The sequence below is a fragment of the Siphateles boraxobius genome, unplaced genomic scaffold (genome assembly GCF_051911475.1).
Source record: "Siphateles boraxobius isolate OS27281-9 unplaced genomic scaffold, OSU_SipBor_1 138, whole genome shotgun sequence".
NCBI classification, from domain to species: Eukaryota; Metazoa; Chordata; class Actinopteri; order Cypriniformes; family Leuciscidae; genus Siphateles; species Siphateles boraxobius.
Window position 1 is genome coordinate 542,501 of NW_027508742.1, and position 22,500 is coordinate 565,000.

Here is a 22,500-nt window from a genome sequence, read left to right on the forward strand (position 1 = left end):
TTTCCTCCGTGTTTCCTCCATATTTTCCTCTGTGTTTCCTCCATATTTACCTCTCTTTCCTCCGTGTTTCCTCCATATTTACCTCTCTTTCCTCCGTGTTTCCTCCATATTTTCCTCTGTGTTTCCTCAGTGTTTCCTCCATATTTTCCTCAGTGTTTCCTCCATATTTTCCTCTGTGTTTCCTCAGTGTTTCCTCCATATTTTCCTCTGTGTTTCCTCCATATTTACCTCTCTTTCCTCCGTGTTTCCTCCATATTTTCCTCTGTGTTTCCTCCATATTTACCTCTCTTTCCTCCGTGTTTCCTCCATATTTACCTCTCTTTCCTCCGTGTTTCCTCCATATTTTCCTCTGTGTTTCCTCAGTGTTTCCTCCATATTTTCCTCAGTGTTTCCTCCATATTTTCCTCTGTGTTTCCTCAGTGTTTCCTCCATATTTACCTCTCTTTCCTCCGTGTTTCCTCCATATTTTCCTCTGTGTTTCCTCCATATTTACCTCTCTTTCCTCCGTGTTTCCTCCATATTTTCCTCTGTGTTTCCTCCATATTTACCTCTCTTTCCTCAGTGTTTCCTCCATATTTTCCTCTGTGTTTCCTCCATATTTACCTCTCTTTCCTCCGTGTTTCCTCCATATTTTCCTCTGTGTTTCCTCCATATTTACCTCTCTTTCCTCAGTGTTTCCTCCATATTTACCTCTCTTTCCTCCGTGTTTCCTCCATATTTTCCTCTGTGTTTCCTCCATATTTACCTCTCTTTCCTCCGTGTTTCCTCCATATTTTCCTCTGTGTTTCCTCCATATTTACCTCTCTTTCCTCCGTGTTTCCTCCATATTTTCCTCTGTGTTTCCTCCATATTTACCTCTCTTTCCTCAGTGTTTCCTCCATATTTACCTCTCTTTCCTCCGTGTTTCCTCCATATTTTCCTCCGTGTTTCCTCAGTGTTTCCTCCATATTTTCCTCTGTTTCCTCAGTGTTTCCTCCATATTTTCCTCAGTGTTTCCTCCATATTTACCTCTCTTTCCTCCGTGTTTCCTCCATATTTTCCTCCGTGTTTCCTCAGTGTTTCCTCCATATTTTCCTCTGTTTCCTCAGTGTTTCCTCCATATTTTCCTCAGTGTTTCCTCCATATTTACCTCTCTTTCCTCCGTGTTTCCTCCATATTTTCCTCCGTGTTTCCTCCATATTTTCCTCAGTGTTTCCTCTGTGTTTCCTCTGTGTTTCCTCCATATTTTCCTCTTGTGTTTCCTCCATATTTACCTCTCTTTCCTCCCTGTTTCCTCCATATTTTCCTCAGTGTTTCCTCTGTGTTTCCTCCATATTTTCCTCCATATTTTCCTCCATATTTTCCTCTGTGTTTCCTCCATATTTACCTCTCTTTCCTCCGTGTTTCCTCCATATTTTCCTCCATATTTTCCTCCATATTTTCCTCCATATTTTCCTCAGTGTTTCCTCAGTGTTTCCTCAGTGTTTCCTCAGTGTTTCCTCCATATTTTCCTCAGTGTTTCCTCAGTGTTTCCTCCATATTTTTCTCAGTTTTTCCTCAATATTTTCCTCAGTGTTTCCTCCATATTTTCTTCCATATTTTCCTCAAGTGTTTTCTCCACATTTTTCTCAGTGTTTCCTCCATATTTTCCTCACTCTTTCTTCTGTGTTTCCTCCATATTTTCCTCAGTGTTTCCTCCCTGTTTCCTCCATATTTTCCTCAGTGTTTCCTCTGTGTTTCCTCCATATTTTCCTCAAGTGTTTTCTCCACATTTTCCTCAGTGTTTCCTCCATATTTTCCTCTGTTTCCTCCATATTTTCCACCATGTTTCCTCAGTGTTTCCTCCATATTTTCCTCAGTGTTTCCTCCACATTTTCCTCTGTGTTTCCTCAGTGTTTCCTCCATATTTTCCTCCGTGTTTCCTCCATATTTTCCTCAGTGTTTCCTCCATATTTTCCTCCATATTTTCCTCAGTGTTTCCTCCATATTTTCCTCCTTGTTTCCTCCATATTTTCCTCTGTGTTTCCTCAGTGTTTCCTCCATATTTTCCTCAGTGTTTCCTCCATATTTTCCTCCTTGTTTCCTCCATATTTTCCTCTGTGTTTCCTCAGTGTTTCCTCCATATTTTCCTCTGTGTTTCCTCAGTGTTTCCTCCATATTTTCCTCGGTGTTTCCTCAGTGTTTCCTCCATATTTTCCTCGGTGTTTCCTCCATATTTTCCTCTGTGTTTCCTCAGTGTTTCCTCCATATTTTCCTCTGTGTTTCCTCAGTGTTTCCTCCATATTTTCCTCGGTGTTTCCTCAGTGTTTCCTCCATATTTTCCTCAGTGTTTCCTCCATATTTTCCTCGGTGTTTCCTCAGTGTTTCCTCCATATTTTCCTCGGTGTTTCCTCAGTGTTTCCTCCATATTTTCCTCAGTGTTTCCTCTGTGTTTCCTCCATATTTTCCTCAAGTGTTTTCTCCACATTTTCCTCAGTGTTTCCTCCATATTTTCCTCTGTTTCCTCCATATTTTCCACCATGTTTCCTCAGTGTTTCCTCAGTGTTTCCTCAGTGTTTCCTCTGTGTTTCCTCTGTGTTTCCTGCATATTTTCCTCAAGTGTTTTCTCCACATTTTCCTCAGTGTTTCCTCCATATTTTCCTCTGTTTCCTCCATATTTTCCACCATGTTTCCTCAGTGTTTCCTCCATATTTTCCTCAGTGTTTCCTCCACATTTTCCTCCGTGTTTCCTCCATATTTTCCTCCATATTTTCCTCCATATTTTCCTCAGTGTTTCCTCCATATTTTCCTCCTTGTTTCCTCCATATTTTCCTCCTTGTTTCCTCCATATTTTCCTCTGTGTTTCCTCAGTGTTTCCTCCATATTTTCCTCAGTGTTTCCTCCATATTTTCCTCCTTGTTTCCTCCATATTTTCCTCTGTGTTTCCTCAGTGTTTCCTCCATATTTTCCTCTGTGTTTCCTCAGTGTTTCCTCCATATTTTCCTCGGTGTTTCCTCAGTGTTTCCTCCATATTTTCCTCTGTGTTTCCTCAGTGTTTCCTCCACATTTTCCTCTGTTTCCTCCATGTTTTCCTCCATGTTTCCTCAGTGTTTCCTCCATATTTTCCTCAAGTGTTTCCTCCATATTTTCCTCAAGTGTTTTCTCCACATTTTCCTCAGTGTTTCCTCCATATTTTCCTCTGTTTCCTCCATATTTTCCTCTGTGTTTCCTCAGTGTTTCCTCCACATTTTCCTCTGTTTCCTCCATGTTTTCCTCCATGTTTCCTCAGTGTTTCCTCCATATTTTCCTCAAGTGTTTTCTCCACATTTTCCTCAGTGTTTCCTCCATATTTTCCACCATGTTTCCTCAGTGTTTCCTCCATATTTTCCTCGGTGTTTCCTCAGTGTTTCCTCCATATTTTCCTCCTTGTTTCCTCCATATTTTCCTCTGTGTTTCCTCAGTGTTTCCTCCATATTTTCCTCGGTGTTTCCTCAGTGTTTCCTCCATATTTTCCTCAGTGTTTCCTCCATATTTTCCTCGGTGTTTCCTCAGTGTTTCCTCCATATTTTCCTCAGTGTTTCCTCAGTGTTTCCTCCATATTTTCCTCAGTGTTTCCTCTGTGTTTCCTCTGTGTTTCCTCCATATTTTCCTCGGTGTTTCCTCAGTGTTTCCTCCATATTTTCCTCAGTGTTTCCTCCATATTTTCCTCGGTGTTTCCTCAGTGCTTCCTCCATATTTTCCTCGGTGTTTCCTCAGTGTTTCCTCCATATTTTCCTCAGTGTTTCCTCTGTGTTTCCTCTGTGTTTCCTCCATATTTTCCTCAAGTGTTTTCTCCACATTTTCCTCAGTGTTTCCTCCATATTTTCCTCTGTTTCCTCCATATTTTCCACCATGTTTCCTCAGTGTTTCCTCCATATTTTCCTCAGTGTTTCCTCCACATTTTCCTCTGTGTTTCCTCAGTGTTTCCTCCATATTTTCCTCCGTGTTTCCTCCATATTTTCCTCAGTGTTACCTCCATATTTTCCTCCATATTTTCCTCCATATTTTCCTCAGTGTTTCCTCCATATTTTCCTCCTTGTTTCCTCCATATTTTCCTCTGTGTTTCCTCAGTGTTTCCTCCATATTTTCCTCAGTGTTTCCTCCATATTTTCCTCCTTGTTTCCTCCATATTTTCCTCTGTGTTTCCTCAGTGTTTCCTCCATATTTTCCTCGGTGTTTCCTCAGTGTTTCCTCCATATTTTCCTCGGTGTTTCCTCAGTGTTTCCTCCATATTTTCCTCTGTGTTTCCTCAGTGTTTCCTCCACATTTTCCTCTGTTTCCTCCATGTTTTCCTCCATGTTTCCTCAGTGTTTCCTCCATATTTTCCTCAAGTGTTTTCTCCACATTTTCCTCAGTGTTTCCTCCATATTTTCCTCACTCTTTCTTCTGTGTTTCCTCCATATTTTCCTCAGTGTTTCCTCCATATTTTCCTCACTCTTTCTTCTGTGTTTCCTCCATATTTTCCTCAGTGTTTCCTCCATATTTTCCTCCATATTTTCCTCCATGTTTCCTCCGTATTTTCCTCCATATTTTCCTCCATATTTTCCTCCATATTTTCCTCCGTTTCCTCAGTGTTTCCTCCATATTTTCTTCCGTGTTTCCTCCATATTTTCTTCCGTGTTTCCTCCATATTTTCCTCCATGTTTCCTCCATATTTCTCTCAGTGTTTCCTCCGTATTTTCCTCAAGTGTTTTCTCCACATTTTCCTCAGTGTTTCCTCCATATTTTCCTCCATGTTTCCTCCGTATTTTCCTCCATATTTTCCTCCATATTTTCCTCCATATTTTCCTCCGTTTCCGCAGTGTTTCCTCCATATTTTCCTCCATATTTTCCTCCATATTTTCCTCCATATTTTCCTCCATATTTTCCTCCGTTTCCTCCATATTTTCCTCCATATTTTCCTCCATATTTTCCTCCATATTTTCCTCCATATTTTCCTCCGTTTCCTCATTGTTTCCTCCATATTTTCCTCCATATTTTCCTCCATTTCTTCATTGTTTCCTCCATATTTTCCTCCATATTTTCCTCCGTTTCCTCATTGTTTCCTCCATATTTTCCTCCATATTTTCCTCCATATTTTCCTCCATATTTTCCTCCATATTTTCCTCCATATTTTCCTCTTTGTTTCGTCCATATTTTCCTCCGTTTCCTCCATATTTTCCTCCATATTTTCCTCCATATTTTCCTCCATATTTTCCTCAGTGTTTCCTCCATATTTTCCTCAGTGTTTCCTCCATATTTTCCTCAGTGTTTCCTCCATATTTTCCTCAGTGTTTCCTCCATATTTTCCTCCATATTTTCCTCTGTTTCCTCCATATTTTCCTCCGTTTCCTCCATATTTTCCTCAGTGTTTCCTCCATATTTTCCTCCGTTTCCTCCATATTTTCCTCCATATTTTCCTCAGTGTTTCCTCCATATTTTCCTCAGTGTTTCCTCCATATTTTCCTCCATATTTTCCTCAGTGTTCATCATTAATAAGTGATATCTGAACATATTTTTCTCAGTGTTTCCTCCATATTTTCCTCCATATTTTCCTCCATATTTTCCTCCATATTTTCCTCAGTGTTTCCTCCTTGTTTTCCTCAGTGTTTCCTCCATATTTTCCTCCATATTTTCCTCTGTGTTTCCTCCTTGTTTCCTCCATATTTTCCTCCATATTTTCCTCTGTGTTTCCTCCGTGTTTCCTCCATATTTTCCTCCGTTTCCTCCATATTTTCCTCCATATTTTCCTCCATATTTTCCTCCATATTTTCCTCAGTGTTTCCTCCATATTTTCCTCCATATTTTCCTCTGTGTTTCCTCCTTGTTTCCTCCATATTTTCCTCCATATTTTCCTCTGTGTTTCCTCCGTGTTTCCTCCATATTTTCCTCCGTTTCCTCCATATTTTCCTCCATATTTTCCTCCATATTTTCCTCAGTGTTTCCTCTGTTTCCTCCGTTTCCTCCATATTTTCCTCCATATTTTCCTCCATATTTTCCTCCATATTTTCCTCAGTGTTTCCTCCATATTTTCCTCAGTGTTTCCTCCATATTTTCCTCAGTGTTTCCTCCATATTTTCCTCAGTGTTTCCTCCATATTTTCCTCCGTTTCCTCCATATTTTCCTCCATATTTTCCTCTGTGTTTCCTCCATATTTTCCTCCATATTTTCCTCTGTGTTTCCTCCATATTTTCCTCCATATTTTCCTCTGTGTTTCCTCCATATTTTCCTCCATATTTTCCTCTGTGTTTCCTCCATATTTTCCTCAGTGTTTCCTCCATATTTTCCTCCATATTTTCCTCAGTGTTTCCTCCATATTTTCCTCCATATTTTCCTCAGTGTTTCCTCCATATTTTCCTCCATATTTTCCTCTGTGTTTCCTCCATATTTTCCTCCGTGTTTCCTCCATATTTTCCTCCATATTTTCCTCAGTGTTTCCTCCATATTTTCCTCCATATTTTCCTCAGTGTTCATCATTAATAAGTGATATCTGAACATATTTTTCTCAGTGTTTCCTCCATATTTTCCTCCATATTTTCCTCAGTGTTCATCATTAATAAGTGATATCTGAACATATTTTTCTCAGTGTTTCCTCCATATCTTCCTCCATATTTTCCTCTGTGTTTCCTCCTTGTTTCCTCCGTATTTTCCTCCATATTTTCCTCTGTGTTTCCTCCGTGTTTCCTCCATATTTTCCTCTGTGTTTCCTCCGTGTTTCCTCCATATTTTCCTCCGTTTCCTCCATATTTTCCTCCATATTTTCCTCCATATTTTCCTCCATATTTTCCTCAGTGTTTCCTCTGTTTCCTCCGTGTTTCCTCCATATTTTCCTCAGTGTTTCCTCTGTTTCCTCCATATTTTCCTCCATATTTTCCTCAGTGTTCATCATTAATAAGTGATATCTGAACATATTTTCCTCAGTGTTTCCTCCATATTTTCCTCTGTTTCCTCCATATTTTCCTCAGTGTTTCCTCCGTGTTTCCTCCATATTTTCCTCTGTGTTTCCTCCATATTTTCCTCCATATTTTCCTCAGTGTTCATCATTAATAAGTGATATCTGAACATATTTTTCTCAGTGTTTCCTCCATATTTTCCTCCATACTTTCCTCCATATTTCCCTCTATATTTTCCTCTGTGTTTCCTCCGTGTTTCCTCCATATTTTCCTCCGTTTCCTCCATATTTTCCTCCATATTTTCCTCCATATTTTCCTCAGTGTTTCCTCTGTTTCCTCTGTGTTTCCTCCATATTTTCCTCAGTGTTCATCATTAATAAGTGATATCTGAGCAGTATTGAGGTTGATCATGATGTTTCCTCAGTTCATCATCACTGGAGGATCCCTGGAGGACAGCAGAGACGCGCTCACACTTGCTCAGACCCGAGGTAACATCACTCCATGCGGGATCTCTGCAGATCTGCGGACACTCAGTAATGTGTGTGTGTGTGTGTGTGTGTCTTTGTGTGTGTGTAGAGGAGTTCTTCAGCACGGTGGGCTGTCACCCGACCCGCTGTTCTGAGTTCGACTCGCTGGGCTCGGATCAGTACCTGTCGTCTCTGCTGGAGCTGAGTCTTAGTAACACACAGAAGGTGGTCGCTGTGGGAGAGTGTGGCCTCGGTAAACCATCATGCCAATCTTAAGGGAAATATATCACATTTACTGCTTTCCTGACAATGTAGAACTACCCAAGTAAACAATTCATTAATCAGAAGTAGGTAATGATCATCAGTTGATCTGTTTAACTGGTTTTCTCTTCCAATGCTTCACAGATTTTGACCGGTTGGAGTTTTGTCCCAGAGAAACTCAACTGAAGTGAGTGTTTTTCCCATTTTAAAGCTGTTTTTTTTTTTTTTTGCTGATGTTGATCTTGTGTGTTTGTGATGATGTTGATCTTGTGTGTTTGTGATGATGTTGATCTTGTGTGTTTGTGATGATGTTGATCTTGTGTGTTTGTGATGATGTTGATCTTGTGTGTTTGTGGTGATTTTGATCTTGTGTGTTTGTGGTGTGTTTGTGATGATGTTGATCTTGTGTGTTTGTGATGATGTGGATCTTGTGTGTTTGTGATGATGTTGATCTTGTGTGTTTGTGGTGATGTTGATCTTGTGTGTTTGTGGTGTGTTTGTGGTGATGTTGATCTTGTGTGTTTGTGGTGATGTTGATCTTGTGTGTTTGTGGTGATGTTGATCTTGTGTGTTTGTGGTGTGTTTGTGGTGATGTTGATCTTGTGTGTTTGTGATGATGTTGATCTCGTGTGTTTGTGGTGATGTTGATCTTGTGTGTTTGTGATGATGTTGATCTTGTGTGTTTGTGGTGATGTTGATCTTGTGTGTTTGTGGTGTGTTTGTGATGATGTTGATCTTGTGTGTTTGTGGTGATGTTGATCTTGTGTGTTTGTGGTGTGTTTGTGATGATGTTGATCTTGTGTGTTTGTGGTGATGTTGATCTTGTGTGTTTGTGATGATGTTGATCTTGTGTGTTTGTGGTGATGTTGATCTTGTGTGTTTGTGGTGTGTTTGTGATGATGTTGATCTTGTGTGTTTGTGGTGTGTTTGTGATGATGTTGATCTTGTGTGTTTGTGGTGATGTTGATCTTGTGTGTTTGTGGTGTTTGTGATGATGTTGATCTTGTGTGTTTGTGGTGTGTTTGTGGTGATGTTGATCTTGTGTGTTTGTGGTGTGTTTGTGATGATGTTGATCTTGTGTGTTTGTGGTGTGTTTGTGATGATGTTGATCTTGTGTGTTTGTGGTGATGTTGATCTTGTGTGTCTGTGGTGTGTTTGTGATGATGTTGATCTTGTGTGTTTGTGGTGATGTTGATCTTGTGTGTTTGTGGTGTGTTTGTGATGATGTTGATCTTGTGTGTTTGTGGTGATGTTGATCTTGTGTGTTTGTGATGATGTTGATCTTGTGTGTTTGTGGTGATGTTGATCTTGTGTGTTTGGGTGTGTTTGTGATGATGTTGATCTTGTGTGTTTGTGATGATGTTGATCTTGTGTGTTTGTGGTGTGTTTGTGATGATGTTGATCTTGTGTGTTTGTGGTGATGATCTTGTGTGTTTGTGATGATGTTGATCTTGTGTGTTTGTGGTGTGTTTGTGGTGATGTTGATCTTGTGTGTTTGTGGTGTGTTTGTGATGATGTTGATCTTGTGTGTTTGTGGTGATGTTGATCTTGTGTGTTTGTGATGATGTTGATCTTGTGTGTTTGTGGTGATGTTGATCTTGTGTGTTTGGGTGTGTTTGTGATGATGTTGATCTTGTGTGTTTGTGATGATGTTGATCTTGTGTGTTTGTGGTGTGTTTGTGATGATGTTGATCTTGTGTGTTTGTGGTGATGTTGATCTTGTGTGTTTGTGGTGTGTTTGTGGTGATGTTGATCTTGTGTGTTTGTGATGATGTTGATCTTGTGTGTTTGTGATGATGTTGATCTTGTGTGTTTGTGGTGTGTTTGTGATGATGTTGATCTTGTGTGTTTGTGGTGTGTTTGTGATGATGTTGATCTTGTGTGTTTGTGGTGATGTTGATCTTGTGTGTTTGTGGTGTGTTTGTGATGATGTTGATCTTGTGTGTTTGTGGTGATGTTGATCTTGTGTGTTTGTGATGATGTTGATCTTGTGTGTTTGTGGTGATGTTGATCTTGTGTGTTTGTGGTGTGTTTGTGATGATGTTGATCTTGTGTGTTTGTGGTGTGTTTGTGATGATGTTGATCTTGTGTGTTTGTGGTGATGTTGATCTTGTGTGTTTGTGGTGTTTGTGATGATGTTGATCTTGTGTGTTTGTGGTGATGTTGATCTTGTGTGTTTGTGGTGTGTTTGTGATGATGTTGATCTTGTGTGTTTGTGGTGTGTTTGTGATGATGTTGATCTTGTGTGTTTGTGGTGATGTTGATCTTGTGTGTCTGTGGTGTGTTTGTGATGATGTTGATCTTGTGTGTTTGTGATGATGTTGATCTTGTGTGTTTGTGATGATGTTGATCTTGTGTGTTTGTGATGATGTTGATCTTGTGTGTCTGTGGTGTGTTTGTGATGATGTTGATCTTGTGTGTCTGTGGTGTGTTTGTGATGATGTTGATCTTGTGTGTCTGTGGTGTGTTTGTGATGATGTTGATCTTGTGTGTTTGTGATGATGTTGATCTTGTGTGTTTGTGATGATGTTGATCTTGTGTGTTTGTGGTGATGTTGATCTTGTGTGTCTGTGGTGTGTTTGTGATGATGTTGATCTTGTGTGTTTGTGATGATGTTGATCTTGTGTGTTTGTGATGATGTTGATCTTGTGTGTTTGTGATGATGTTGATCTTGTGTGTCTGTGGTGTGTTTGTGATGATGTTGATCTTGTGTGTTTGTGGTGATGTAGATCTTGTGTGTTTGTGGTGTGTTTGTGATGATGTTGATCTTGTGTGTTTGTGGTGATGTTGATCTTGTGTGTTTGGGTGTGTTTGTGATGATGTTGATCTTGTGTGTTTGTGATGATGTTGATCTTGTGTGTTTGTGGTGTGTTTGTGATGATGTTGATCTTGTGTGTTTGTGGTGATGTTGATCTTGTGTGTTTGTGATGATGTTGATCTTGTGTGTTTGTGGTGTGTTTGTGGTGATGTTGATCTTGTGTGTTTGTGGTGTGTTTGTGATGATGTTGATCTTGTGTGTTTGTGGTGATGTTGATCTTGTGTGTTTGTGATGATGTTGATCTTGTGTGTTTGTGGTGATGTTGATCTTGTGTGTTTGGGTGTGTTTGTGATGATGTTGATCTTGTGTGTTTGTGGTGATGTTGATCTTGTGTGTTTGTGGTGTGTTTGTGGTGATGTTGATCTTGTGTGTTTGTGGTGTGTTTGTGATGATGTTGATCTTGTGTGTTTGTGGTGATGTTGATCTTGTGTGTTTGTGATGATGTTGATCTTGTGTGTTTGTGGTGATGTTGATCTTGTGTGTTTGTGGTGTGTTTGTGATGATGTTGATCTTGTGTGTTTGTGATGATGTTGATCTTGTGTGTTTGTGATGATGTTGATCTTGTGTGTTTGTGGTGATGTTGATCTTGTGTGTTTGTGGTGTGTTTGTGGTGATGTTGATCTTGTGTGTTTGTGGTGTGTTTGTGATGATGTTGATCTTGTGTGTTTGTGGTGATGTTGATCTTGTGTGTTTGTGATGATGTTGATCTTGTGTGTTTGTGATGATGTTGATCTTGTGTGTTTGTGGTGTGTTTGTGATGATGTTGATCTTGTGTGTTTGTGGTGATGTTGATCTTGTGTGTTTGTGGTGTGTTTGTGGTGATGTTGATCTTGTGTGTTTGTGGTGTGTTTGATTATGTTTATTTCGTTTGTTTGGCTCACACAGATACTTCGAGCTGCAGTTTGATCTGGCTGAAGAGACTCGGTTACCCATGTTCCTCCACTGCAGGAACTCACACACACAGTTCCTTGGTATGGAGTCTCTTCTGGAAACATGTGTGTGATATTGTGTGTGTGTGACTAAACTCTGTGTGTGTGTGTGTGTGTGTGTGTGTGTGTGTGTGTGTGTGTGTGTGTGTGTGTGTGTGTGTGTGTCGCTCACAGATATCATGAAGAGGAACAGAGACCGGTGTGTCGGTGGAGTGGTGAGTGTGACCTGTTTCCTTTGGCATCATGACGGTTCCTCCATATTTCCTCCATTTTCCCCCCGTTTTCTCCATTCATGTTTCCTTTGTGTTTCCTTCTAGTTTTCTCAATATTTCCTCTGTTTCCTTCATGCTTCCTCTGTTTCTTCCATGTTTTCTCAAAATCTCCTCAGTGATTCCTCCTTGTTTCCTTCGCATTTCCTCCATATTTCTTCAGTGTTTTTCCTCAGTGTTTCCTGTTTCCTCCATATTTCCTCAGTGTTTCCTTCATGTTTCCTCCATTTTCTTGGTGTTTCCTCAGTGTTTCCTCCGTGTTTCCTCCATATTTCCTCTTTCTCCTTCATGTTTCCTCCATATTTCCTCAGTGTTTCCTCGTGTGTTTCCTCAGTGTTTCCTCCATATTTCCTCAGTGTTTCCTCGTGTGTTTCCTCAGTGTTTCCTCATTTGTTTCCTCGTGTGTTTCCTCAGTGTTTCCTCGTTTGTTTCCTCGTGTGTTTCCTCAGTGTTTCCTCAGTGTTTCCTCCATATTTCCTCAGTGTTTCCTCGTGTGTTTCCTCAGTGTTTCCTCATTTGTTTCCTCGTGTGTTTCCTCAGTGTTTCCTCAGTGTTTCCTCGTTTGTTTCCTCGTGTGTTTCCTCAGTGTTTCCTTGTGTTTCCTCAGTGTTTCCTTGTGTTTCCTCGTGTGTTTCCTCAGTGTTTCCTCAGTGTTTCATCGTTTGTTTCCTCAGTGTTTCCTCAGTATTTACTCGTGTTTCCTCATGTGTTTCCTCGTGTGTTTCCTCGTGTGTTTCCTCGTGTGTTTCCTCAGTGTTTCCTCAGTGTTTCCTCAGTGTTTACTCAGTGTTTACTCAGTGTTTACTCAGTGTTTCCTCAGTGTTTCCTCAGTGTTTCCTCAGTGTTTACTCAGTGTTTACTCAGTGTTTACTCAGTGTTTACTCGTGTGTTTCCTCAGTGTTAACTCAGTGTTTACTCGTGTGTTTCCTCAGTGTTAACTCAGTGTTTACTTGTGTATTTCCTCAGTGTTTCCTCAGTGTTTACTCGTGTGTTTCCTCGTGTGTTTACTCGTGTGTTTCCTCAGTGTTGCCTCAGTGTTTACTCAGTATTTACTCGTGTTTTTCCTCAGTGTTTCATCAGTGTTTCCTCAGTGTTTACTCGTGAGTTTCCTCAGTGTTTCCTCAGTGTTTCCTCAGTGTTTACTTGTGTGTTTCCTCGTGTGTTTCCTCAGTGTTTCCTCAGTGTTTACTCGGGTGTTTCCTCAGTGTTTCCTCAGTGTTTCCTCAGTGTTTCCTCAGTGTTTCCTCGTGTGTTTCCTCAGTGTTTCCTCGTGTGTTTCCTCAGTGTTTCCTCAGTGTTTACTCGGGTGTTTCCTCAGTGTTTCCTCAGTGTTTCCTCGTGTGTTTCCTCAGTGTTTCCTCGTGTGTTTCCTCGTGTGTTTACTCGTGTGTTTACTCGTGTGTTTACTCGTGTGTTTACTCGTGTGTTTACTCGTGTGTTTACTCGTGTGTTTCCTCGTGTGTTTCCTCGTGTGTTTCCTCAGTGTTTACTCAGTATTTCCTCAGTATTTACTCGTGTGTTTCCTCAGTGTTTCCTCAGTGTTTCCTCAGTGTTTCCTCAGTGTTTCCTCAGTGTTTCTTCAGTGTTTACTCGTGTGTTTCCTCAGTGTTTCCTCAGTGTTTACTCGTGTGTTTCCTCAGTGTTTCCTCAGTGTTTCCTCAGTGTTTCCTCAGTGTTTCCTCAGTGTTTCCTCAGTGTTTACTTGTGTGTTTCCTCAGTGTTTCCTCAGTGTTTCTTCAGTGTTTACTCGTGTGTTTTTACTCGTGTGTTTCCTCAGTGTTTACTCATGTGTTTCCTCGTGTGTTTCCTCAGTGTTTCCTCAGTATTTACTCGTTTGTTTACTTGTGTTTCCTCAGTGTTTCCTCAGTGTTTACTCGTGTGTTTCCTCAGTTATTACTCGTGTGTTTTTACTCGTGTGTTTCCTCAGTGTTTACTCGTGTGTTTCCTCAGTGTTTCCTCAGTGTTTCCTCAGTGTTTACTCGTGTGTTTTTACTCGTGTGTTTCCTCAGTGTTTACTGGTGTGTTTCCTTTGTGTTCCTCAGTGTTTCCTCAGTGTTTACTCGTGTGTTTCCTCAGTGTTTCCTCAGTGTTTACTTGTGTGTTTCCTCCGTGTTTCCTCAGTGTTTCCTCGTGTGTTTTTACTCGTGTGTTTCCTCAGTGTTTACTGGTGTGTTTCCTCGTGTGTTTCCTCGTGTGTTTCCTCAGTGTTTCCTCAGTGTTTCCTCAGTGTTTACTCAGTGCTTACTCAGTGTTTACTGGTGTGTTTCCTCGTGTGTTTCCTCAGTGTTTACTCAGTGTTTACTCAGTATTTACTGGTGTGTTTACTGGTGTATTTCCTCGTGTGTTTCCTCGTGTGTTTCCTTGTGTGTTTTCTCGTGTGTTTCCTCAGTGTTTCCTCAGTGTTTACTCAGTGTTTACTCAGTGTTTACTCGTGTGTTTCCGTATGTGTTTCCGTGTGTGTTTCCTCAGTGTTTACTCAGTGTTTACTCAGTATTTACTCGTGTGTTTACTCGTGTGTTTACTCGTGTGTTTCCTCGTGTGTTTACTCAGTGTTTACTCAGTATTTACTCGTGTGTTTACTCGTGTGTTTACTCGTGTGTTTCCTCGTGTGTTTACTCGTGTGTTTCCTCAGTGTTTACTCAGTATTTACTCGTGTGTTTACTCGTGTGTTTCCTCGTGTTTCCTCAGTGTTTCCTCAGTGTTTACTCGTGTGTTTACTCGTGTGTTTCCTCGTGTGTTTACTCGTGTGTTTACTCGTGTGTTTCCTCAGTGTTTACTCAGTGTTTCCTCGTGTGTTTACTCGTGTGTTTACTCGTGTGTTTACTCGTGTGTTTACTCGTGTGTTTCCTCGTGTTTCCTCAGTGTTTACTCAGTATTTACTCGTGTGTTTACTCGTGTGTTTCCTCGTGTGTTTCCTCAGTGTTTACTCAGTATTTACTCGTGTGTTTACTCGTGTGTTTACTCGTGTGTTTCCTCGTGTGTTTCCTCAGTGTTTACTCAGTATTTACTCGTGTGTTTACTCGTGTGTTTACTCGTGTGTTTCCTCGTGTTTCCTCAGTGTTTACTCAGTATTTACTCGTGTGTTTACTCGTGTGTTTCCTCGTGTGTTTCCTCAGTGTTTACTCAGTATTTACTCGTGTGTTTACTCGTGTGTTTACTCGTGTGTTTCCTCGTGTGTTTACTCGTGTGTTTACTCGTGTGTTTCCTCGTGTGTTTACTCGTGTGTTTACTCGTGTGTTTACTCGTGTGTTTCCTCGTGTTTCCTCAGTGTTTACTCAGTATTTACTCGTGTGTTTACTCGTGTGTTTCCTCGTGTGTTTACTCGTGTGTTTCCTCAGTGTTTCCTCAGTATTTACTCGTGTGTTTACTCGTGTGTTTACTCGTGTGTTTCCTCGTGTGTTTCCTCAGTGTTTACTCGTGTGTTTACTCGTGTGTTTACTCGTGTGTTTACTCCATATTTCCTCAGTGTTTCCTCGTGTGTTTCCTCGTGTGTTTCTTCAGTGTTTCCTCCATATTTCCTCAGTGTTTCCTCGTGTGTTTCCCAGGTTCACTCGTTTGACGGCACGCATCAGGACGCAGCGGCTCTGATAGATCTCGATCTCTACATCGGTATCAACGGCTGGTGAGTTCAGTGTCTCTGACTGATGCTTGACTCACCATTTATTCATCGTTAAAATTATTTTAGTTCTATATTTTAGCTCTTTGAAAACAGCAGAGAATCTGGAGGTGATGAAGTCGATCCCATCGGACAGACTAATGATCGAAACAGGTTCAGGCCGAGTCTTTTTATATCACAGGAACACTATATATGCATATAACTGATTTGTTATGATTTAATGATCAAGAAACAACGGTTCTGTGTTTCTTCACGTGTTCGTGTCACAGACGCGCCGTGGTGTGGCATTAAACACACTCACGCAGGAGCAAAGATGATCAGAAGCTCATTCCCCACCAAGAAGAAGTGGGAGACGGGACACTGCGTGAAGGACCGCAACGAGCCCTGCCACATCACGTATGACACACTCTCACACACACACACACACACTCTCACGCGCACACACACACACACACACACATACACACACTAAAAACAAACACACACCCTCTCACGCACACACACACACACACACACACACACACACATTAAAAACTAACACTCACACACTAAACACACACACTCGCACTAAAAACACACACACTCACTCACTCAGACAGACACACACACACACACACACACACACTCATTCACTCAAACACTCACTCTCACACACACACTAAACACACACACTCTCACACACTAAACACACACGCACACACACACTCACTCACTCAATCACACACACACACACACTCTCACACACACTCTCACACACACACGCACACACACACACACTTACTCACACACACACACTCTCACACACACATACACACTCACTCACACACACACACACACACACACACACACACACACACACACTCACACACACACCCACACACACACTCACACACACACTGATATGATGACTGAATCTGTGTGTGTAAATGTGATTATCAGACAGGTTCTGGAGGTGCTGGCGGCGGTGAGGGACGAAGACCCACTGGACCTGAGTGAAACCATCCTCGACAACACCACGAGACTCTTCTTCAAGACCAGTTCATGAGAACCACTTTTATTTCCATACGCGTGTCTGTTATACTGAAGATGCACAATAAAAGTGACAAGACTCTGTGTACTGTACATGGTTATTACTGTAAAAGTCCAGTCACCTTTATTTATACAGCGCTTTTTACAACAGAGTGTTTCAAAGCAGCTTTACAGAGATAACAGGAGAATAATGCAAGAGTTTCTAGAAGAAAACAGCGTCACAGTCCAGCGTAAGTAAGTTCAGTGATGCTTCATTTTTGTTTAAAATAAGTTATTAATTTAGTTTATTTGTCTATATAGCCGCTCTGGAGTAAACCGTGATGTCATCGTCCAGCTCAGTTCAGTTCTCATATAATGATCAATGCAGGAGATCAATAATATTGTAGAATGTTAAATTTAATGTCCCCAACTAAGCAAGCAAAAGGCAATTTTAGAATAAAGCCATTTATTTTAATTAAAGTAAAGCTGAAATAAAATCAAATATTGGATGTAAAACTGCACGAAGATTAGAAATGTTGCACTAAAAATTACTTACTTGAAATAAATAAAAACTAAACCTGAAATAAATGTATTCTAAATAGTAATGTTTTTTTTTAAAAAGATAATAAAAAAGTTAAACATAAAGGCACATAACATATCTGAAAATTAAATTAAAATTAAATTAAATATATTAATAATATAACTAAAATAACAAGATGTGCAACAAGAATAGTTATATACAGTTGATACATGAATATTCATGATTTTTATTTTGTTGTTATGGATATCATGTATAATTTAAATTGTATATTATAAATTAGTAAATATAAAAATATATCTGAAGGTGTTTAAATATTTATGTGATTATTAATAATAAACAGAAATCATATGAATAACAGAGTTTTATTATTGTTTCTTATTAATCATAAACCCGAGTGTGCGCTCTGGCTCTGTCGTGTAGTATTCTGTATTCTGCATTCTGCATCGCGCGCATGTGCTTAGTCACTTCCGCGTTCCTCACATAGCAACAGCAGCAGAGCCAAAATGGCGACCAGTGGAGATCCTGCGTGACATCGAACCGAGTCACAGCACCGAAACCTGCGGTTCCCGGACAGCAGCGTCTCGCCATGGCCTCCGCTCACGGGCGGCTGGGTCAGCACTTTCTGGCCGTGCTGGATGTGGCTCTGCGGGTCCCGAGCATCTTTATAATCGACGCGATATTAAACTCCTACTCGGATCCCGGTATCGGATGGAGCGGAACCGCCGGAAGAGCGTTAATCCGCGCGCTGGGTGAGTCCGTCCGTCAGTCAAACCGGGATCTGGGGCGATCGGGCGGGTTCTAGTGCTAAGGTTCTGGTTCTGCTGTTTAAATCAGAGATAATGAGCTTAAATCCGCGAAACCGGGCCTGGGAGCAGAAACCGAATCAGTGACAGTCTAATCACGCGCTTTGATCTCCGTCAGTGTGTTTATAACGTGAGAGAAACTGTCAAAACTGTCCGTTCATTCATATGACGCAAGAGTCATAAATAATATGTAAATAATAATCACACAATGTGTTCATGAACCATCACGAACATGACAGCCACCGTTTAAATGTTTACATTTTTGGACGACACAACAACTATGTCATTAAAACTGTCATTTAAATGTTTGTATGCAAGTCAGTTGTTCATTTTAATCATAAATATTACAGGTTCCTGTATTGTAGTGTTGTCACGATACTGGAGTTTGTGACTTGGATACGATACCTTGAAAAATATCGATATTTTTAGCAACACTAGTGAATAGTGTAAACTTTAGCCTAGTTCAGTATGATATATCAGAAATACAGTCGAATTGCAACATAATTCTAATGGTTCAATTACATTTTAGTAATCAAAAAGCATGTATAATTAGTTGAATTAAGAAAAACAACAATTTAATATATTTGTCTTTTAATTTCTGTCAAATGTTGTGTATTTGAATTTTTCTGGCAATCAAATGAAGGCGTAAAACGTTAATTTAATTTAACTTTTAATCATATAAAATTAAACTAACTTCACAACAGATATTTACTGTTAAAATTAAAACATGGTAGAAAAATGTTTTGAACATACAGGATTCATATTTTATTTTGTGTGTGTGTGTTTGTTAATGCAGGATTCATATTTGAATATTGTTTTTAAGGTTTAATATTTACACACACGAGTCTATATTGCGATATGAGGTAAGCGTACTGTCCTGCTTTTGAATAATTCAGCAAAAAAATGTACAAATTCTTTGAAATTCCACGATATACAATAAATTCAGTTTTTTCTGCATCACATGGCCCTAAATATAGTCAATCAAACCATGAAATTTGTGTCAAATCATGCGTATTCCTATTGAAGTGACTACAGTTCTCTCGCAAAACTAAGCGCGAGGCATTATTACCATGTGAATATTGATGTTAGCATCACGCATGGGTCAGTTTTCATGCTCTCTGTGTTTTGCAGGTATTCTGGTCTCCGGTGTGGTTCTGGTGCTTTCCCAGAAGTCCCTGTTTAAGTTCTACACCCTTCTGGCGGGCGTTCTGCTGGGCGTGGCCTCGGTTCTGCTCAACTACTACGGCACGTCTCCGGCGGTGGCGCTGCTGCCGCTGCGTAATGGGCCGACACTCTGGCTAGCGCTAGCGTTGTTACAGCTACTGCTAGGACTGGGCTACGTGGCGCTGCTGAGCGTGCAGTCGCTCGGCGCCGCCCTGCTTGTGGCGGACATCATGGCGCCGCTGTGCGGGATGGTGGCGGAGCTGCCAGCGGACACGCGGAAAACATTAGCGCTGGCGTCCGGCGCGGTTCTAGCGGCGCACTCCGCCGTTAACCTCCTGCTGAAGCTCAAGTGGTTTTACTACTCGTGCCGCTACGTCTACTTACTGCTACGCCACATGTACCGCATCTACGGCTTGCAGCTGCTGCTCGAGGACACGTGGAAGCGCATACGCTTCCCGGACATACTGCGCGTATTCTGGCTAACGCGCATGACCGCACAGGCCGTGATCCTAGCGTACGTGGTGCGCGTTGTGCGCTCTGAAAGCGGGCTTCCTCTAGGATGGGACGTGTTCTGGGATCTGCTCGGCAACCTCATCATCAGCGGCTGCGACTCTACGCTAACCGTGCTCGGCATGAGCGCCGTCATCTCCTCGCTCGCGCACTACCTCGGGCTTAGCATCCTAGCGTTCATCGGCTCTACCGAGGAGGAGGATAAGCGGTTAGGCTTCGTAGCGCCTGTGTTGTTTTTCATCCTTGCGCTGCAAACAGGATTAAGCGGATTGATTCCCGAGGAGCGGCTAGTGCGGCTAAGCAGGAACATGTGCCTCTTGCTAACGGCTATCCTGCACTTCATCCACGGCATGACGGATCCGGTGCTAATGTCTCTCAGCGCGTCGCACGTCTCCTCAGTGCGCAGACATGTTCCCGTCCTGCTAGTATCGCTAGCTCTGTTCGCGCTGCCCGTGCTGCTCAGCTACGTGCTCTGGCATCAGTTCGTGCTAAACACGTGGCTGTTCGCCGTCACCGCGTTCTGCGTGGAGCTCTGCCTGAAAGTGCTAGTGTCGCTAACCGTCTACGCACTCTTCATGATCGACGGCTTCTACAACGTGCACTGGGAGAAGCTGGACGATTACGTGTACTACGTGCGCTCCACTGGAAATGTAATCGAGTTCGTGTTCGGCGTGATCATGTTCGGGAACGGCGCGTACACTATGATGTTCGAAGCGGGTAGCAAGATCCGCGCGTGCATGATGTGCCTCCACGCGTACTTCAACATATACCTGCAGGCTAAGAACGGCTGGAAGACGTTCATCAACCGCCGCACCGCCGTGAAGAAGATCAACTCGCTGCCGGAGCTCAAAGGCGCGCAGCTACGGGACATCGAGGACGTCTGTGCGATATGCTACCAGGAGTTCGCTACGTCCGCGCGCATCACGCCATGCCACCACTATTTCCACGCGCTCTGCCTGCGCAAGTGGCTGTACATCCAGGACACGTGTCCCATGTGCCACCAGCGCGTTTACATCGAGGACGACGGACTCGAGCGCGCTGCCGCTTCTAATAACAACGGCTACGCTGCGGCGGCTCCGGAGGCGGAGTTTGAGGATGGGGGCGCGGATGATGTGGGTGCGGCCGAGGGAGGGGCGGAGCCTGCGAACGAGCTCCTTGAGGACAACGACAGCATCGAGTACGACGAGGACGAGTGGGGAACGCAACCTGGCGTCGCGCTAGTCGAGGACGACTACGCTAACAACGACGACGACACCGACTCCAACTGATGTTGTGTTTGTGTTGGTATAAAAGGGCTGATCATGTGTTTATCGCGGATAAAGAGTGACATGCTACTGCACCTCGATATGATCACTACTGGTCTCTTGTGTGACCTCTCTTATAATTGTGTACATTCTTGTACATGTAATAAAAGAATGATGCAGTTGTGCACTGGAGAAGCTGAATCAGCTGTTAATCTCTGATAGTTTACCATGCCATGAAAATGTTTCATTAAACACCTGAAGTGTTACGACTCCATCACGTGTTCGATTTCAGGCTGAACTGTCAATTTTTTTGCCAAGAGAACTGATGTAAATAAAGAATCAGCTTGAGTTCTTTTGTAAATAAAAATTAATATGCTGATAAATCTATGTTGATCTGGAACTTTGCACTTAATTATATATTTTTTGAATGTCTTTGTTGTCGTTTGTTTTCTCACAGGTTTCTATCAACTTTATACTTTGATTTGATTCTGTTATTATATTTAAACATTTTTAGTAAGGATTGTTCACAGTTTGTTATTTGTGAAATGCATTTAAAGGACGTGATATTGCCGGAGTTAAACGAAAAAGAATTAGGACTTTTCTAATGGGCCACAAAAGAAAAAAAAACATGCTTTTGTAAATGTATATGACACATAGTCTAACATCAAAAAGTAACTTAGCGTACTAAAATTAAATTATGACAATTTTATGATTTCATAATTTTAATAATTAATGTGAGATAAAGTAATAATAATGACTTAGTGTATCATAATTTTCTTTTTTATGTCATAACACAAAAAGTGAAAGTTATGACTTGGTATGACATGAATCAATCTCATAATGACTCATAATTTACATTTTTATTACCTTTTTAACCATTTAATGTCCTAATTTCAACATCTCAAACTTTTTAATGTAAATTATTATTTAGTATGTCATAATTTCGAGTTTTTATCTCCTAACTATGACTGTCATCATTTTCTTGAGCCATAATGACATAAAGTCAAAGTATGTCATAATTATGATTTTTTTTAATCGTGATTAAAGGTATATACTGTGTAGTTTTTTGTTCATATTTAAACTATCTTCCAAACCCGAGTTTTTGTCTTATCCTGAATCATTACGCTACGCTTATAATGAGTGTTTATATTGGGACTATTTTAGACCCACCGCTGCGGAGGAGCACTGCACCTGCGTGACTCGTCATAATACAAAGTAGTTCCGGTTACAATGTTCTTCCGCAAGACGAATGCAGGGTCCAGTTGCATAAACATGATCTGACCGTGTCTTAAGTTCTAGGATGAATGACCCACTAGTACACATTTAGGTTTAGGTTAGCTACTTAGGGGCAGTCAGTCTTAGTTTTCGGTATCAAATTAGGCTAATCTACATTTTAAGTAACTGATTTAAAAAAGAGCTGTCTTAAAGAAAAATGTTTTATGTCTAACTTGTAAGACTAGTCTTAGAGGTTTATGCAACTGGCCCCAGTTTTGCTTATTAACCGCTGAAAGTTACCTTTAAGATTTACCAAAGCATTTTTTATCACTATATACACTTGTGTTGCAGAAAGCGGCTTCCAAATTTAAAGACTCAACATTAAATCTTAAGTTCTTATCTCAAGTTCCATAAATGCATAATTATGTCCACTCATGTCTCCTGATTTTAAACCCAACTCGTCAGCAGCGAACAGCGAAGGACGTTTTCTACGGTTTTAACGTCATTTCCCATGACGCATCTGCCGCGCAGGACTATATTTCCCATCATGCACCATCAGCGCGATGGCGTCAGAGCAGAGCTTGTGGAAAGTCTCACGCGTAGTTGAACTGTCAGTGATCACACACAACGATGAATCATAACGCTAAATTAACAGCATAGCCGGAACATATCTCACAATAGAAGAGAAAGATTAGAATGGAAGCGGTTTTTTGAGGCGCGTCGGCTGTGTCCGTTGGTGCTGCGCGCGCACACTGGGTTATTTTGGTTTCAGTGAGGCAGTATGAC

The 22,500-nt window shown here is 41.3% G+C and overlaps 3 protein-coding genes across 5 annotated transcripts in view; all 3 read left to right on the forward strand.

The window, feature by feature from the left end:
• tatdn1 (TatD DNase domain containing 1) overlaps window positions 1-16,342 on the forward strand; it is a 17,539-nt gene extending 1,197 nt beyond the window's left edge. For 2 of the 3 annotated variants that reach the window (XM_077230042.1, XM_077230044.1), the window contains exons 4-12: window positions 7,294-7,357; window positions 7,446-7,589; window positions 7,742-7,784; window positions 11,301-11,386; window positions 11,519-11,559; window positions 15,159-15,235; window positions 15,312-15,382; window positions 15,499-15,625; window positions 16,169-16,342. In XM_077230042.1, the coding sequence (XP_077086157.1) occupies window positions 7,294-7,357; window positions 7,446-7,589; window positions 7,742-7,784; window positions 11,301-11,386; window positions 11,519-11,559; window positions 15,159-15,235; window positions 15,312-15,382; window positions 15,499-15,625; window positions 16,169-16,274 (759 nt within the window). In that variant the 3' untranslated portion in view covers window positions 16,275-16,342. The remainder of the gene's footprint in view (window positions 1-7,293; window positions 7,358-7,445; window positions 7,590-7,741; window positions 7,785-11,300; window positions 11,387-11,518; window positions 11,560-15,158; window positions 15,236-15,311; window positions 15,383-15,498; window positions 15,626-16,168) is intronic. The other variant, XM_077230043.1, reaches the window with a different exon arrangement.
• Window positions 16,343-17,237: 895 nt separating this feature from the next.
• On the forward strand, window positions 17,238-20,886 carry LOC143738116 (E3 ubiquitin-protein ligase RNF139-like). Its single transcript, XM_077230037.1, has 2 exons — window positions 17,238-17,527; window positions 18,713-20,886. The coding sequence occupies exons 1-2, from the start codon at window positions 17,365-17,367 to the stop codon at window positions 20,521-20,523; spliced, it is 1,974 nt and encodes a 657-aa protein (XP_077086152.1). The 5' UTR covers window positions 17,238-17,364; the 3' UTR covers window positions 20,524-20,886.
• A 1,348-nt stretch (window positions 20,887-22,234) lies between these two features.
• LOC143738122 (transmembrane protein 65-like) overlaps window positions 22,235-22,500 on the forward strand; it is a 17,917-nt gene continuing 17,651 nt past the window's right edge. Inside the window, exon 1 of the mRNA XM_077230047.1 lies at window positions 22,235-22,500. This exon is cut by the window's right edge and continues 346 nt beyond it. The gene's annotated coding sequence lies outside the window, so the exon portion shown is untranslated.

What these genes read in the sequence shown, in the direction of transcription:
- LOC143738116 (XM_077230037.1), top strand. Translation starts at nt 17,365, where the DNA reads ATGGCCTCCGCTCACGGGCGGCTGGGTCAGCACTTTCTGGCCGTGCTG. An exon ending in AGCGTTAATCCGCGCGCTGG is followed by an intron (nt 17,528 to 18,712) that starts GTGAGTCCGTCC and finishes TGTGTTTTGCAG; the next exon opens with GTATTCTGGTCTCCGGTGTG.